Raw genomic sequence first — 15,286 nt, forward strand, 5'->3', positions numbered from 1 at the left:
TCTGGAACCTTTCCAGTGAGACAATACCTGGCACACCCACCACCACTGCACACAGGCACACACACACACCCAAGAATTTGGGGCTGGATGGGGGATAAACGCAAGATAGTCTACCTTTTTAATATCCATGAAACCAAAGCCTAGGGAATGGGGGTAGAAAGGGAAAAGGGAGGGACAGAGAGTGGCGAAGGTAAACCCAGGAGGCTTCTGTCTTGCCCGTTCCAGGCCTTTGCCTAGTCAACTCTTTGCCCTCTCCAATATGTACCCACCCTACTCTTCCACCTTTTATAGCACAATCATAGTTTCACAAACCCCAGGAAGGTGCCATGTGGAGAGAGGCTGAATCGGGCCCTTGCCCGGGGGATTACGACACTCAGAATATCCCCCTGGTGTAAATGGAAGACACCTGAGAAAAGAGAAAAAAGATGCTCAGTGAAGCAGCCATCCCGACACTCTGCTGTCTCACCTCCCTTCCCCAGCTCCACCTTTTCTCTGCTGTCTGTAAGAACTAGATGTTCTGTCCTTTGTTCCTCAGATCTGTTCTCATGTTCAAACTCCCCAAGTACCCTTCCAAGTTCCCAGCTCCCCGTTACAGCTCCCCACTAGCTTCGGGTCAGAGGTGTGTTCTGCTGGCTTCACCTGCTGCCCAGGCGTCTCTCACCTGCACTGTAGCAGCTGTTGTAGGCCCGGTCGGGGTTGGAGGGCATACTGCGTACACATCGGAATAGAGTCTCCTGCCTTCCCTGGCCCTCCCGAGACACCACCTGACCCATGGTGAAAGTCACATCATGAAACAGGACCTGGCAGGGCAGGAGGGAGGAAACCAGGATGGCCTGGAACAGTTCTGCGAAGCCTCAGGAGCCGCAAGAAGGGAGGCAGGGAATGAAGGGGGTGTCTTCAGTTTGGTATGGACAGAGGGATTGGGGACCCTCAGACCTGGGGCACTGAGGGAGGAGGAAGCCTCCAGGGCCCCCTCTGAGAATCAGGGTATGTCAGGGTTACCTGACTATACAGCAGATAAACTCCAGCGTCCCAAACTCGGACAACATATCCTTTGGCCTCCAGACCTCTCCCACGCCTAAGAGCTGGCTGCCACATCACCTCTGTCACATCAGAGTCCTCTAGAGGTGTGGAGTGTGGCAGTTAGGATTTCTCTGCATTCTCAGACACTTGGTAACTCTCACCTTTTTACCTCTGAACCCAGATGCCAGCCCCAAAGTTCCCCGTTCTTGCCCCTCCCACTGAGCCATTATTTAAAACAGTGCTCACCCTTGGAGGTGATGTTAATGGGGACAAGGTGCAGAACTGAACGTCTCTCTGAGGAGAGAAGGAGGAGATCTCAGCAAAGCCTGCCACTCACCCCTGCTGCCTAGGCACAGCCCTCCACCCTCCCCCTGGCCCAGGGCAACAGACTCCTTGGTGTTTGATCACCTCCCACCCCTGCTGCTCCCCGGAGGCCTCACTCTTCTGTTTATGGGTGAGTACTGCTCTCCTTCTCCGGGATCTCTCCCCATTCCAGGTTTCCAGGTCATCAGGGCTCTGCTCATGGAAAGAGGGGCAGGGTTACACTAAGACGCAAGGGACCCAGGCGGCCTTCCCTCCCAAGCCCCTCCACGCCACTGTCACCCCACCCTGTGTCCCAGGAATGCCTCAGCTCTCCCGTGCCCCATTCCCCAGCCCGCTGAGCCTCGGTGCTGGCTGTCCTCCAGGATCAGTTAGGTGTCAGAAGCATTAATCTTTAACAGTTTCCTTTCCTGGAACGGCCCCTCCCTTAACTTCCAGACCCAGAACCCTCTTCTGCACCCACCTGAAACTTTGCACACCAGGAGATGGGAGCCGAGAAACCCCGGACACCCTGCCACCCATCCCGCTCTCCCAGACACTCCTCTGCTCTCACTCACCTGCTCCGGGAGGCTCTGCCAGGGGTATCCCTCCCCCTTCTGGAGGGGCGCTGCGGTCTTCTGCAGCCGGGCCACCTCTCTCCTTAGGTTCTGCAGCTCAGTTTGTTGGGTCAGCAAGGCCATGGCACAAGCCATGGCCCCCAGAGCCGCCCCCCAACTCAACCAGAGGGCAACAGAGAGTGCCAGCTCTTGGACTGGGCCTCCCCTGTCACCCGGGGACCTTTTGGGGGCTAGCGAGGGAGGAGATGAGGCTGACATGAGCTGGGGACACTGCCAACAGCTGTGGCCCCCGGAGTGGGCTAGCAAGGAGGTGGCGGGGAGGATGGGGGTGCGGGCAGTGGTGCAGAAGGGAAGAAGGGCCTTACGCAAGGGACAAATAAAAAGGAACTTGAGAATGAAAAGGAGGGAGGAGGAAAGCAAGCGAGGAGTACTGTCTGGTGCTCCCAGCTCCCCGCGGTGGGGCCAGTGTTGCCCGAGACCCCGCCCCCCTTCCCCTCCAGTCTCAGGGGAATCTAGTGTCAGTCCCTCTAGGAAGGACAGAGCTGCCAATGACACCCAGGAGGAGCGGCCTGAGCACAGGAGCCCTGGGGCCGCCCCAGAAGTGGGGGAAGGGAAAGTTGCCTGGCTCCGGGGCATGGCGCCAGGAGGAGAGATGGAGGACACGGCGGGCAGGGGCGAGGGTCGGGTGGGGGGGTGAGGGTGGCCGACAGCTGGCTCACTGGCTCGGGCGCAGGACATCGCGGTGGCTTTGCTAGGGGTGACTGAAGGGGTGGCGCGGGCGGTGGGGAGGAAAATCACCGTCGCAGAAGTGAAAAACCGGCTGAGCTCTGGGGTTAAGGCCGAGCTGGGTGTGTTGGAATCAGGCCTGTGCTACTCCCTTCGCTGAACTTGGCAAGCAAGAGACTTCCTGTTTCCCGAGAAAAGCTCTTACATAAGGCTATGGACGGAGAGAGGAAGAAGCAGCCCCGAGCACCCTTGTGCTGTCAGAGCCCCCCTGGGTCCCGGGTCCCCATGCTCCTGGGCCCCTGGCATCCTGCCCGCGGGCCCCAGGCCCCCTCCAGGCCTGCTCCCACCCCACATCCCAACCAGGCCCTGTGCCAGCACCTGCTGAAAGTCCCGAGGGTGCCAAGCGGAAGGGCCCCTGCTCCTCAGGGCAGGGATTCCCCCGCAGGAGTTGGTCCGCCTCCTAGGGAAATGAGGTCCGTTCGGCTGTACCTTGGGCCAAGGACCGATTTCGTCCTGGGCAGGTTGCCTTGGCGCTCTTGGCTCACGTCTTGGGGTTCAGAGGCACATAGGTCCCAGTCCCCCACAGCCAGCCCGAAGGACACCCTGGAATTTCAGGCACCCTGCACACCCTCTCCCCAAAGTCCAGGCCCTCTTCTCATGCCCCTCGGCTACCCGGAGAATGTCCCGTAAGCCCCAATAAAGAGAGAGGCTATGACTTATTCTCTTTAATATCCACTTAACATTTTTTTGTCACAATAATAATAAAAATAATATCTGTTTTAAAAATCCACAGGGAATTGTCCGGGGAGGAGCCTGTGTCGCCCTCTCCGCCTCCGCACTGGGGAGCTCCTGGCCCGGCCCGGTCCTCTGGCTTCCTGCCGCCAGGCCCAGCCCCTTGCCTGCAGAGCCCAGTAAACACGCCGCCGTGGGGGGCCGTGGCCAGGAGATAAATGGGGCTTAGAAAGGTCAGGGGTTTGGAAACTGACCTTTGAGGTGAGGTGAGTGAGGTGGAGAGCCAGGGGTGGGGCGAGTTGGAGGAGAAGGGGGACCATTTATGTGGGAAGGAACACCAGGTAAAGAGCCCTGGCAGCTCACAGAGACAGGGGCAGGGGGCTCGGGGCGCTTGCAGAGCTGTGGTGGGGGGGGGGGCCAGTGGCCGGCACACCTGCCAGGGGCCCAGGGCCCCTCAGTGAATTTGAAAGAGTCCGAAGTAGGTGAGGAAGGGGGCAGCCTTGAGATGGGCCCAGGGGAGGGTGCGGACCCGCAGGGAGGACCCCGGCCGCAGGGGCAGCAGCCCGGACACTTGGCAGAGGCGCAGCTGGGGCCCAAGGGAACTGGCGGCCGTGGCCGAGAACTCCTCCAGGCAGCGCAGGGCCAGCGCGTCATCCACCAGCAAGTCCAGCTTCAGGTAGACAGCTTTCCCCTCATCAAAGTGCACCTGGGGAGCAGGGGTGGGTGGGCAGTGCCCCTGGGGGGCAGGCCTGGACTCCGCCTGCCCTCGCCTCAATTTCCGGTTACCTTAGAGACCGAGATATCCCATCCTGCCCAAACCCCAAACTCTCCCTCTCCAGGCTTAGCTCGGCCCCCAAACCAAACCCTCCTCCCTCAGTTACTGCGTGGAGCCAGGTGGGGCTTACCTGACAGTACAGGTAGTACAGCCCAGGGCGGGTGACCGTGAACTCCCCGCTCTGGCGATCGTAACGCAGCGGGTTGGAGCTGTTGATTTTGGCCTCCTCCCAGCCACGAACCGTCCCATCCACACCTGAATGTTGTTGATGTTCAGAGGCAAGAAAAAGTCCCGTTACAGGCAGGCCCCACGCTCCTCGGGGACTCACTGAGTTTATAAACATTTGGAGCACACTGCACCCAGAGGACAGAGATTGCCCAGGGCAACAGCAGCCCGCTGCAGAGTAGGGAGAAGTTATGGGAAGAAATCCAACCCGGACGTGATTGAACATGCAAAAGAAAGGACCAAAAAATACAGAGTAAATTGTCCTCAGTGGTCACTTCTGGGGAGAGGAGTGGGGTTGAAGGAGAAGGCAGGGGGCATGACATGGGGACATGTTTATATTTTACTTCCTCTATGTCTGTATTGTTTGCCTCTTTTACATTGAGAATGTAGGCATATACTGATTGAATCATGTTACTTGAATTGTGAAAATTAAAGATAAAATCATACCCAGATGTCCACCAATTGATGAATAGATAAACAAAATGTGGCATATCCATACAGTGGAGTATTATTGGGCCATCAAAAGGAAAGACGTTCTGATACATTCTACAACATGGATGAACCTTGAAGACTCTGTGCTAAAGGAAAGGAGACAGACACAATAGACCACATATTATATGACTCCACGTAGATGAAATGTCCAAAGAGACAAACGCAGGGAGACAGAAAGGAGATCAGGGATTGCCAAGGGCCGAGAGGGAAGGAGGTTGGGGGCTGAAAGCTAACGGGTTCGGTTTTTCTTTTCAACGTGATGAAAATGTGCTAAAACTGATTGTGTGATGGTTGTGCAACTCAGTGAATACACTAAAAGCCATTTTGTTTATCCATTCATCTGTTACCTTAAATGTGTCAATTGTATGGTATGTGAATTTTATCTCAATAAAGCTGTTACCAAAAAACAAAACAAAAAAAAAAACAAAAACCCCTCTAGAGCTAGAGTAATTGCAAATTGCAAAATAATAAAAATGATAAAGCATTATATCGAGTGGCTTCCCAGGTCCTCCATGGTCCACCTGCCTCTCCAATCTCATCTCATATACACCCCCAGTTCACGAGGCTCCAGCCACTCGGTTCCTTCTCTCTGTTCCTGCCATATGCCATTGCTCATTCGCCCTGCAGGCTTCCCTCTTCCCCAGAACACACTTCCAGGGTTCCTCTCCTGTCCAACACCCATCTCCCTCCCTCCTTCCCTTCCTTTCTTCATTCCCTTTCTCCCTCTCTCTCTTTTTTCCTTTAAATTTTTTATTGTGGAAACATACACAACATAAAATTTCCCATTTTAAGCACTTTCAATGATACAGTTCAGTGGTGTTAATTTCATTTACAATGTTGTGCTCCCATCACCACCATCCTGTGTCCAAAACTTTTGCATTACTCCAAATAGAAACTATTCCTATCAGGCTTTAATTCCCCACTTCCCACCTCTACCCCAGCCCTTGGTAACCTGGATTCTAAAAGCTTCTGACACTGAATTTGCATATTCTAATTATTTCATGTAAGTGAGATCATACAATAATTATCCTCTTGTATCTGGCTTATTTCACTCAACATGACATCTTCAGGATTCCTTCATGTTGCAGTGTGCATCAGAACCTCATTCCTTTATATGGCTGCATAATATTCCATTGCATGGATATACTGCAATTTGTTACCCATTTAGCTGCAGATGGACACTTGAGTTGCTTCTGGCACCTTCTATATATCAGGTCTCAGCTCATCTGAGAGACTTTCCTGGGCACCCAGTTTAAAATAGCCAAGCCCATTCTTGCCTTGGTTAATCTCTTCACATCACCCTATTACTTTCAGAGCAGTCACCAACATCAGAAATTATCTTTTATTTATGTATGTGTTATTTTGGGGTGTAACTCCCCCACGAGTGCAGGGACAACCTTGTCTGGCTTACTCCTACATCCCTGGCAGCTGGGGCTGGGCCTGATCTGAGCCAGCATCCAGGTAACGTTGGTGGGAAGACAGAGGAAAGAGGCGAACAAGGCTGGCAGCTCTCATTTGGGTTCTCGGACCTCTCCTCCAGACTCACCAGCTGGGCTCAGAGAGCCTTGGCAGCTGCTTTCTCCAGCCCCTCACCCTCTGTCAGCTGCAGGCCTCTGTCCTTGTTACCCTTTCAACCCACATAGTCTGGCTGGACATTATCACTCCCAAGGATGGATTTATCATGACCTAAGGGTTGCCAGCCCTGGCGGGTCCTGCCCTTCCTTGCCCTGCTAAATGCCCTCATCTGAATAGCCATGAACACCTCAGACTCATCTTGACCAAGACTGAACTGGTGCCCCCACCCCACCCCAAACTTGCTTTACTGTCTGTATTACCCTTTTGGCTCATGGTTCCACCCAGCAGGTACCTAGCCCTCCCTCTCCATTACCAACTTTATTCATTGATCACCAGTTCCCACCAATTCTGCCTCCTAGGTAACTGTCCTGCTCCCCGACCTTTCTCGCAAGACTGCTCTCTGCCTCAGGATTCCCATTTCCAACCTGGCCTCCTCCAGCCTGCTCCCTGCATACACAAGGCCACAGCGATGCTTCTAAAACGCAGATTGGGTCCTGCCTCTCCTTGCTCTCATCCTCTCAATGGCTCGTCCCTAAATAATTCCCAAACTCTTTTTTGGACTTGGCTCATGTCCACTTCTCCAGCTTCATACCCCATCTTGCCTCTCTAGTACTTTCGGCTTTAGCCATATTGAACGTCTCAGAGTCCCCAGTCCTCGTCAAACTCTTGGCAAACTTAGGATTTTCGTACAAGTGCTTTCCTTTATTTGGAATGTCCTTGACCCCTGTCTCATGCTTCAAGGCCCAAGCTTGGGGAAGGAGTCCTGAACTCTATTGTAAAGTTTGCCTTCCTCTATGCCAGCAAATATCTTCGGCTACTTGTATTATTGAACTTATCATCTTGTACTGTAATTATGCATTTGTGTGCCTGTGTCCTATCCTAGATGGCGATTCCTTGAGAACGGGCCTGGGTACTACATGGGCACCCTAGGCCATTCCCTAACACACAGTAGATTCTCAGTGCGTGTGTGTTGAATGAATGAATCAATCAATGAATAAACGAATGAATCAATGTCTGGGTCACTGTTAAAATAAGTGGTCTACACAGAGGAAGCCTGGCCTGGGACACAACAAGCAGCAGGCAGAGGGGCATTCCCGGCTATGGAGGCGGCTTGAGCCAAGGCCAGCTGAGGCGCAAGATTGTGGGGTGCTTGCTCCCAAGCCAGGCCTGCTGGTGTCCCTGCAGTTTCACAGCCACAAGCCTCAAATGGACATTCCATACTGCCTGCAGTCCTACTTTTCCCCAGCAGGCTGTTTTTTTTGCATGCCCTGGGACAAAGATTGTGGATCATCTGTCCTCCAACCTCTTGCCCCTAGGATCCCCTGGACCTCCCCACACCCAACCTGCAGGCCCACCTCTTTTAACGTTCTCCAGCCCCTTCGTCGTGAACGACCATGCGCCCCTCTTGCTCTGCGTCTCGTCGGTCCCCTCCCACCTTCTGGAAGGTCACCCCTGTAGGTGCCCCACTCCCACCAACCCTGCCTCCCACGCAGACGGCATCCGGGGATACGTAGTGGAGTTCAAATCCTGGCTCCATGTGCTGATGGTGGCACCACATTGTCAGTGTAAGTAACGCCACTGAATGGTATACTTGAGAGTGGTTACAATGGGACATTTTATGTTGTCTACATATCGCCACAATAAAAATTTTAAAACACACACACACACACCATAGAACTGTACAACACAAAGAGTGAAGCTTAATATATACTCTGGGCTTGAGTTAATAATATAATAATATGGGTTCATCACCTGTGACAAATGTACCACACTCATGCAAAATGTTAATAATAGGGAAGGCTATGTGTGTGTGTGTGTGGAGGTACACGGGATCTCTACTTTCCACATGGTTCTTCTCTAAACCTACAACTACTCAAAAAAAAAAAAAATTTAAAAAAAAGCACACACACAAAACTCATAGAACTTTCCAAAAATAAAAAATAAAAAACCCCTAGCTCCACCAGGTACTATCATCATGATCTCCCACTACTTATGTGACCTCTCTGAGACTTGATATTCTCATCTGTAAAATGGAGACCATGAGAATACCTTCCCTAGGATAGGCCCTTGGTGAGGATGAGATGAGGTAGACCACGTGAATCCCTGATAAATGTTGGCTAAGACTTACGCAGCACTGCCTAGCTCTAAAAGACAAAAATTTTCCTCGACCCACATCTCCCTCTCCTTGCCCCCCCCCATTAGCCCATTTCTCTGCTCTTGTCTCAGAGAAACTTCTGGAAAGTGTTGTCACTGTCTGATTCCTTATCTCCCAACCTCTTCTCTATCCAAGCAAGCTGGCTTCCATCCTAACTACACCTCTGAAGTCCTCCCCATCGAGGTCATCAAGGTCACTGGCTGGCTTTTATGTTATCAAATCCAGCATCACTTCTCTGTTCTCATCTCTCATGGCCTCTCCGTTGCCATCAACCCAGCCAGCCACATTCTCCTCCAAACAGTGGCTCTCCCTAGATTCCAGGACGTGCCCTCCCTAGTTTTCTTCTCTCTGCCTGGCTGCTGCTTCAGTGTTCTTTGCTGGGGTTGCCTCTCTGCTCCCCCTCTGGATGCCCAAGTCCCTCTCAGGGCCCTTCGTTTCCCTGGTAACTCATCCAATCCTACAGCCTTAAATACCTTCTATATATATATAAGGACCTTATACGTCCTGACTGTTCTCCTAGGCCCAGCTAACTATTTGTGGAATTCACTTTCTTATCATTTACCTACTTGTCCATTATTAGGCATCTCAAATTTAATTATTAATTTACCTTCCCATCTGATTTCTTCCCTGGTCAACCCTATCTGAGCAAGTGGCGTCTTTATTCCCAAAGACGCCAACGTTAAAAACTAGGAGCATTTACGGTTCTTCCCCTTCCCTGAGCTATCTCCAAGACGCAGCTGAATCCACCTACTTCTCACCATATCTGCCGACAAAACCCTACACGAGCTGCCGTCATGTCTCGCCTCCCAGTCTACCCCAGTGGAAGGGGTCGAGTATGTGCAAAGTCCAGAAGAGGATTGCTGGGGAGGTCAGCCCACAAGCACGGAGAAGGCATGAGAACGTGCAAGAAAACGAAGTGCGAGAGGCTGAAAGCCAAGCAGGAAGCAGTGGGATGATGAAAGAGCAGCTGAGGGGAGCTGAGCACAGCGGCATCGGTGGGACAAGAAGGGGGGAGCCTGGCATGGGGAAGGGCTAGAGGCTGCCTTTCATGTGCTGGGGGTGCAGTGCTCAGGGAAGGATGGAAAACACAAGCGGAGACCAGAAAGGCGCCAAGGACTTGAAGATGAATGGCATGTGGAGGGGAAAGAAGAGAAACAAATCCCAGGTGCTTCTTGGAGAAGAGTAAGGGCTGAAGGAGAAAGCCAGGCTGCTGGTTTGCTGGGGGAGGCTGCCATGGTCGTGCAGGGGTCCCAAGTCTGGGTCCCAGAGGAAGGCCGGGTTTGGGAGCTGGGAGAACCCAGCCCTGGGGGCTTCGCAGTCCAGCTGGGGGCGGGGGTGAGGATGAAGGCGGGAAAGGGAAAGGAAGTCCAAGGCTTTGAGGGACGGGCTTTCCCAGAAGGCCAGTGGGGCCAGGGAAGAGCTCGGAGGTGGGCATGGGGTCTCACCCGCCTGCGCTCCGTCCTGTCCCGGCCGTGGGTGGACTGTAAGAAAAAGAAGGGGTTGACGAGGCCTGTCCCATGCAGCCCCTCTGCGCCCGCTCCCCGACATGGCTCACCCATCACCCACCTTCATAGTGGGCTGCAACTGCCCTTCGAGCCCGTGTTTTCCGGCCTTTAGCTGCTGAGAATCGAGGAAAGACAGGTGGGCCAAGCAGCCCCTTCTTGGGGCCCAGGAGCCACGCCCCAGGCCCCTCCCGTCTCAGGGGTCTGACTTCCTTACTTGTATCCAGTCCCTGGCCCCAGAACCTCAGGCCTCATCCTCCTCCACTATAGAGTATGGACATAACTTATCAGCCAAATCCGGGTGCTTCTGACAGCAAAAGGGGTGCGATGAGCAGTCACACTGAGATCACACTGAGATCACAGGTATAAACCAGGATTACCCCATGCAAACCAGATCTGGTCATATGGCCGCCCCTTCGCTAGCCTCCTTGTCTGTGAGGGCCCAGGCCTCTGAGTCCCCCACCTCACCCCCACCAGGACCCCAGGGACCCCCTACTTCTGGCCAGTCCCCTTAATATTTGGGGTAGGATCTGAAGTGAGTAGCAGGTCCGTGTGGTGGAAGGAGCTTCAGAGGGAGGGCCTTGACTAGCTAGCTGCGTAACTCTGAATCCCCCTTGGGTCTCTGTGCCTCAGTTTCTCCATCAGTAAGTGCGGAGAATGGTTTTTGCTCCACCCACTTCCTGGGTCTGTTACAATGAACAAAAGCAACTGTGGGAAAGGGGACTTGGCCCAGTGGTTAGGGCGTCCGTCTACCACATGGGAGGTCCGCGGTTCAAACCCCGGGCCTCCTTGACCGGTGTGGAGCTGGCCCATGTGCATCTGCCCTGCCACGCAGGATGTCCCCCGCGTAGGGGAGCCCCACACACAAGGAGTGCACCCCATAAGGAGAGCCGCCCAGAGCGAAAGAAAGTGCAGCCTGCCCAGGAATGGCACCGCACACACGGAGAGCTGACACAAGATGACGCAACAAAAAGAAACAGATTTCCTGGTGCCGCTGATAAGGATAGAAGTGGTCACAGAAGAACACACAGCGAATGGACATAGAGACAACTGGGGTGGGGGGGGAGGAAGGGGAGAGAAATAAATTAAAAAATAAATCTTAAAAAAAAAAAAAAAGCAACTGTGGATGCAGAAGCCCACCCGAGACATGGGGAGAGGGAGGCTCACCACTTCTGCGACGCCTGACCAGTCCTTTCAGGAAAGGCGCAGGATCCTGGCTCTCCCCTGCCAGGAAGTTCAGGCCCTAGGGAATTAGGGGCAGGGCTAAACCGGGGTCTTGCCAGAGACCCCCAGTGACATAAACTGAGACTGGCATAGGATCTGTCAGGAAAGCCCCCAGCCACCAATAGTCACCGCAGTCTTATGGGAGGGGGGCTGAGCCCCTCATCCAAGTGTGGCTGGGGGGCCAGGGGAAGGCAAGGTCCCAGCCCTCTGCCCCCCAAGACGTCCACACCCTCCCTGCCTGCCCAGAGCCAGTCCATCCCCCCCTGGGGGGGCGCTGCGCACACTCCCAGGGCAGGCAGCGTCCCCCGGGGGGCCACAGCTGCGCACACACTAGCATCCCCCTTGCAGGGCAGCCTCGCCCATCCCACACTCGCACCGCACCCACAGCCGGGAACACTGCATGCTCACTTGGCACAAACCCGGCACAAACCCCTCGACACTCAAGCTGTCACCCTCACACACCACGCATGGCTGGTGCACACTCCTGCACACATCTGGCACGCACCCGCGCACGCACGGCTGGCAGACGCCGCTTGCACACACCTCGCAGCGGCACGGCCGGCACACGCCCTGCACTCCCCGCTGCCGCACACCTCACGTGCCGGCCGCCCTCCCACAGCACCCACACCCACTCACCGGCGGCGGGTCCTCGTCCTCCTCTGCCACCAGCTCCCCCTGGGAAGGCTCCTGTCGGGAAGGAGGCAGTGTCACCCTGCCCTGCTCCACCTGACATCTCGCCCGTCCTCCTGTCCCCCCACCCCGTGCCCCCAGCAGCCCACCCGCGCCGGCCAGCTGCTCTGCGCGCTCCCCTCCGAGTGGCCCGGGAGGGCGCGCAGCCGGGGCTCACCTGCGCGGACGCCGCCGCCCGGCTCCCCAGGCTGACCACCGCCAGCAGGAGGCCCAGGCAGGCCAGCGCCAGGCCCAGGCCCAGCGCGAGCGGGGCCAGCAGGGCGGTGCCCGGCTCCCCCCGGCGCTCCCTCCGCCTCTGGCTTCGACGGGCGGCCATGGGGGCGGGGGGCTGTGTCTGCCTCACCGCCCCCCCATCCCGGGACCCGAGGGATCGGGGGAGGGGGAGCGGGCGGGCGGGTCGCGCCGGGGAGAGGGAGGGGCCAGGGAAGCGGCGGGCGGGAGCGGGGGATGAGGACAGGAAGCCGGACACTGCGTGCGCTCCGGCGGCGAGCGCGCCCCGCGGCGCTTGGTGCAGGGGACGGGACGGGGTGCCAGGCCGATTTCAGGGTCTGTAGCGAGACCCCGGGAAGAGGCACACCACCGTCCGGGCGTGCAACAGCTGGGCGGATGTTTGTGAGGGTGCAAGCGGCGGCCGAGCGAGTGCGCGCGTGGGATGGCAGTTTGTAGGGGGCAGGCGAGCAGGCGAGGGGCGACACGACCGTGAACTCGACCCCGGCGGCGTGTGCGGTGCGGTGAGGCGCTGAGACGCCTCAGACTCCTACAGATCTTGTCCCACCCAAGCGGGATCATTAATTTGAGGCTCCAGGCCAGAGCCCACCATTAGGCCGTGCGCTTTGGGCTGGTGCGATTATCCTGGTGGGTAGGATTGGGGCTAAAGCACCACACTCCTTGTCAGTTCAGAAGCCTTTGATTTTATCCGCTGCCCCTAAAGAAAAAAATTGTCCGGAAGTAACGGGAAAAGAGCTTGAGCATATCCATTAGCAAGGGTTATTTTTTCATTTCGTTCCACAAAACAGTTGGTCCTTGATTTAAACTTCAACGTCCTGCCAGGTGGAAATGGATCAACGACAGAAATGTAGCAGCTAAAACTCTAAGACTCTTAGAAGAAAACAGGAGTAAATCTTTATGACCTTGGATTTGGCCATGGATTCTTAGCTATGACTCCAAAAGCAGGAGGAGCAAAAAAAACCAAAACACAAAACAACAACAACAAAGCCAACAAAACACACACACACAAATTGGACTTCACAAAATTAAAACTTTAGTGCATCAAAAGGCATTATAAAAGAAAAGGTGGGAGGTGTGGAGAGTGGGGCATATGGGGAATCCCCTATATTTTTTTATGTAACATTTTATGTAATCTAAGTATCTTTTAAAAATAAATAAAAAATATGCTTTAAAAAAAAAGACATTATAAAGAGAGTGAAAAGACAACCTACCTATGGGAGAAAATAGTGGCAAATCATTTTCTGATAAAGATTTAACATCCAGACTCCCATAATTCAACAACAAAAAGAAAACCACCCATTTTAAAAATGGGTGGGAAACTGGCTGTGGCTCAAGCAATTGAGCTCTCCTTTACCATGTGGAAGATCCGGGTTCGATCCCGGGACCTTGTGGATGTAGTTCAAGCTGTTGAGCACCTGTTTCCCACATAGGAGGTCCCAGGTTCGATCTCTGGTACCTCCTAAAAACAAACGAAAATATCAACTGGGGAGAACAGCTCATTGGCTTCCCACATAGTGAGGTCCCAGGTCTGGCCCTGGTACCTAAGAAAAAAAAATGGGTCAATGATCTGAATAGACACTCTCCAAAGAAGATATCCAATTGGCCAATAAGCACATGAAAGGATGCTCAACATCATTAGGATAATACAAATCAAAATCATCAAAATCGCAGGGAGATACCACCTCATACCTACTAGGATAGTGGCTATTTTTTTTTTAAGATTTATTTATTTATTTATCTCCCCTTCCCCCCCACCCCCCGCCCCAGTTGTCTGTTCTCTTTGTCTATTTTGCTGCGTGTTCTTCTTTGTCCGCTTCTTTGTTAGCGGCACGGGAATCTGTGTTTCTTTTTGTTGTGTCATCTTGTTGTTGTTGTGTCAGCTCTCCGTGTGGGCAGTGCCATTCTTAGGCAGGCTGCACTTTCTGTCGCCCTGGGTGGCTCTCCTTACAGGGTGCACTCCTTGCGCATGTGGCTCCCCTATGCGGGGGACACCCCTGCATGGCACGGCACTCCTTGCATGCATCAGCACTGCGCATGGGCCAGCTCCACACGGGTCAAGGAGGCCCTGGGTTTGAACCGCGGACCTCCCATGTGGTAGACGGACGCCCTAACCACTGGGCCAAGTCCGCTTCCCTATTTTTTTTTTTAAAGGAAATAAAAATTGGTGAGGATGTGGAGAAATTGAAACTCTTGTGCATTGCTGGTGGGAATGTAAAATGGTGTGGCTGCTATAGAAAATAGTTCAGTGGTTCCTCAAAAAGTGAAACAGAATTACCCAGCAAGTCCACTCCTAGAAATATCCAAAAGAATTGAAAACAGAGATTCAGACAGGTACTTGTACACCAATATTCAGAGCAGCATTATTCTCAACATCTAAAAGGTGGAAACAGCCCTACTGTCCATCAATAGATGAATGGATAAGCAATGTGATATATCCATACAGTGGAATCTTACGTGGTTGTTCAAAGGAATGAATTTCTGTTACATGCTACAACATGCATGGATCCTGAAAACATTATGCTAAGTGACATAAGCCAAACACAGGAGGACAAATATTGCAAGAGTCTACTTATATGAAATATCTAGTATAGGTAAATTCATACAGACAGAAAGTAGAACTTGCCAGGAGATAAGGGGCGGGGAAGGGGGACTTATTGCTTAAAGGGTACAGTTTCTGTTTCGGGTGATGAAAAAAAATTGGCATTAGATAGCGGTGCCTAATTAATGATACTGAATTATACACTTAAGATGGTAAAAAAAATTTTTTTGAGGTATCAGAAATTGAACCCAGGACCTTGCATGTGGGAAGCCAGTACTCAAACCACTGAGCCACACAGCTCCCCAAAGTTTGTTTCTTCATTTGTTGACTTGTTTTTTTTTTTGTTTGTTTTTTAGGAGGCACCAGGAACTGAAACTGAGACTTCCCATGTGGAAAGCAGGTGCCCAACTACTTGAGCCACCTCCGTTCCCCAAGATGGTAAATTTTATGGCATGTAGATGTTAGCACAATTTTTTCTTTAAAAGTAAAAGGATGAGCATTTTAACTAGGATTTTGGAAATA

General features: G+C 53.3%; 1 protein-coding gene across 5 annotated transcripts; it reads right to left on the reverse strand.

The window, feature by feature from the left end:
- Positions 1-88: 88 nt before the first annotated feature.
- On the reverse strand, positions 89-12,420 carry TNFSF12 (TNF superfamily member 12). 5 transcript variants are annotated; one of them, XM_058283583.2, is made up of 11 exons: positions 12,155-12,420; positions 11,944-11,994; positions 11,251-11,326; positions 10,148-10,201; positions 10,027-10,062; positions 4,265-4,389; positions 1,464-1,539; positions 1,270-1,317; positions 1,003-1,121; positions 662-800; positions 89-406 (listed from the first exon to the last, which is right to left on the reverse strand). In XM_058283583.2, exons 1-11 carry the CDS (start codon positions 12,311-12,313, stop codon positions 297-299), a joined length of 993 nt encoding a protein of 330 aa, XP_058139566.1. In that variant the 5' UTR covers positions 12,314-12,420; the 3' UTR covers positions 89-296. The 5 variants fall into 5 exon arrangements, with proteins under 5 accessions (XP_058139566.1, XP_004468786.1, XP_058139563.1 ...); XM_004468729.5 differs by lacking the exons at positions 4,265-4,389; positions 10,027-10,062; positions 10,148-10,201; ... (1 more) ...; positions 11,944-11,994; positions 12,155-12,420 and adding exons at positions 1,902-2,808; positions 3,006-3,159; XM_004468734.5 differs by lacking the exons at positions 89-406; positions 662-800; positions 1,003-1,121; positions 1,270-1,317; positions 1,464-1,539 and adding an exon at positions 3,338-4,065 and having other exon boundaries at positions 12,155-12,416.
- Positions 12,421-15,286: the final 2,866 nt, after the last annotated feature.

This window comes from Dasypus novemcinctus, chromosome 21, assembly GCF_030445035.2.
Source record: "Dasypus novemcinctus isolate mDasNov1 chromosome 21, mDasNov1.1.hap2, whole genome shotgun sequence".
Lineage (NCBI taxonomy): Eukaryota > Metazoa > Chordata > Mammalia > Cingulata > Dasypodidae > Dasypus > Dasypus novemcinctus.

What these genes read in the sequence shown, in the direction of transcription:
- TNFSF12 (XM_004468729.5), bottom strand. Translation starts at nt 2,639, where the DNA reads ATGTCCTGCGCCCGAGCCAGTGAGCCAGCTGTCGGCCACCCTCACCCC. An exon ending in GGCAGAGCCTCCCGGAGCAG is followed by an intron (nt 1,540 to 1,901) that starts GTGAGTGAGAGC and finishes TTCCATGAGCAG; the next exon opens with AGCCCTGATGACCTGGAAAC. An exon ending in ACTCACCCATAAACAGAAGA is followed by an intron (nt 1,318 to 1,463) that starts GTGAGGCCTCCG and finishes TTCTCTCCTCAG; the next exon opens with AGAGACGTTCAGTTCTGCAC.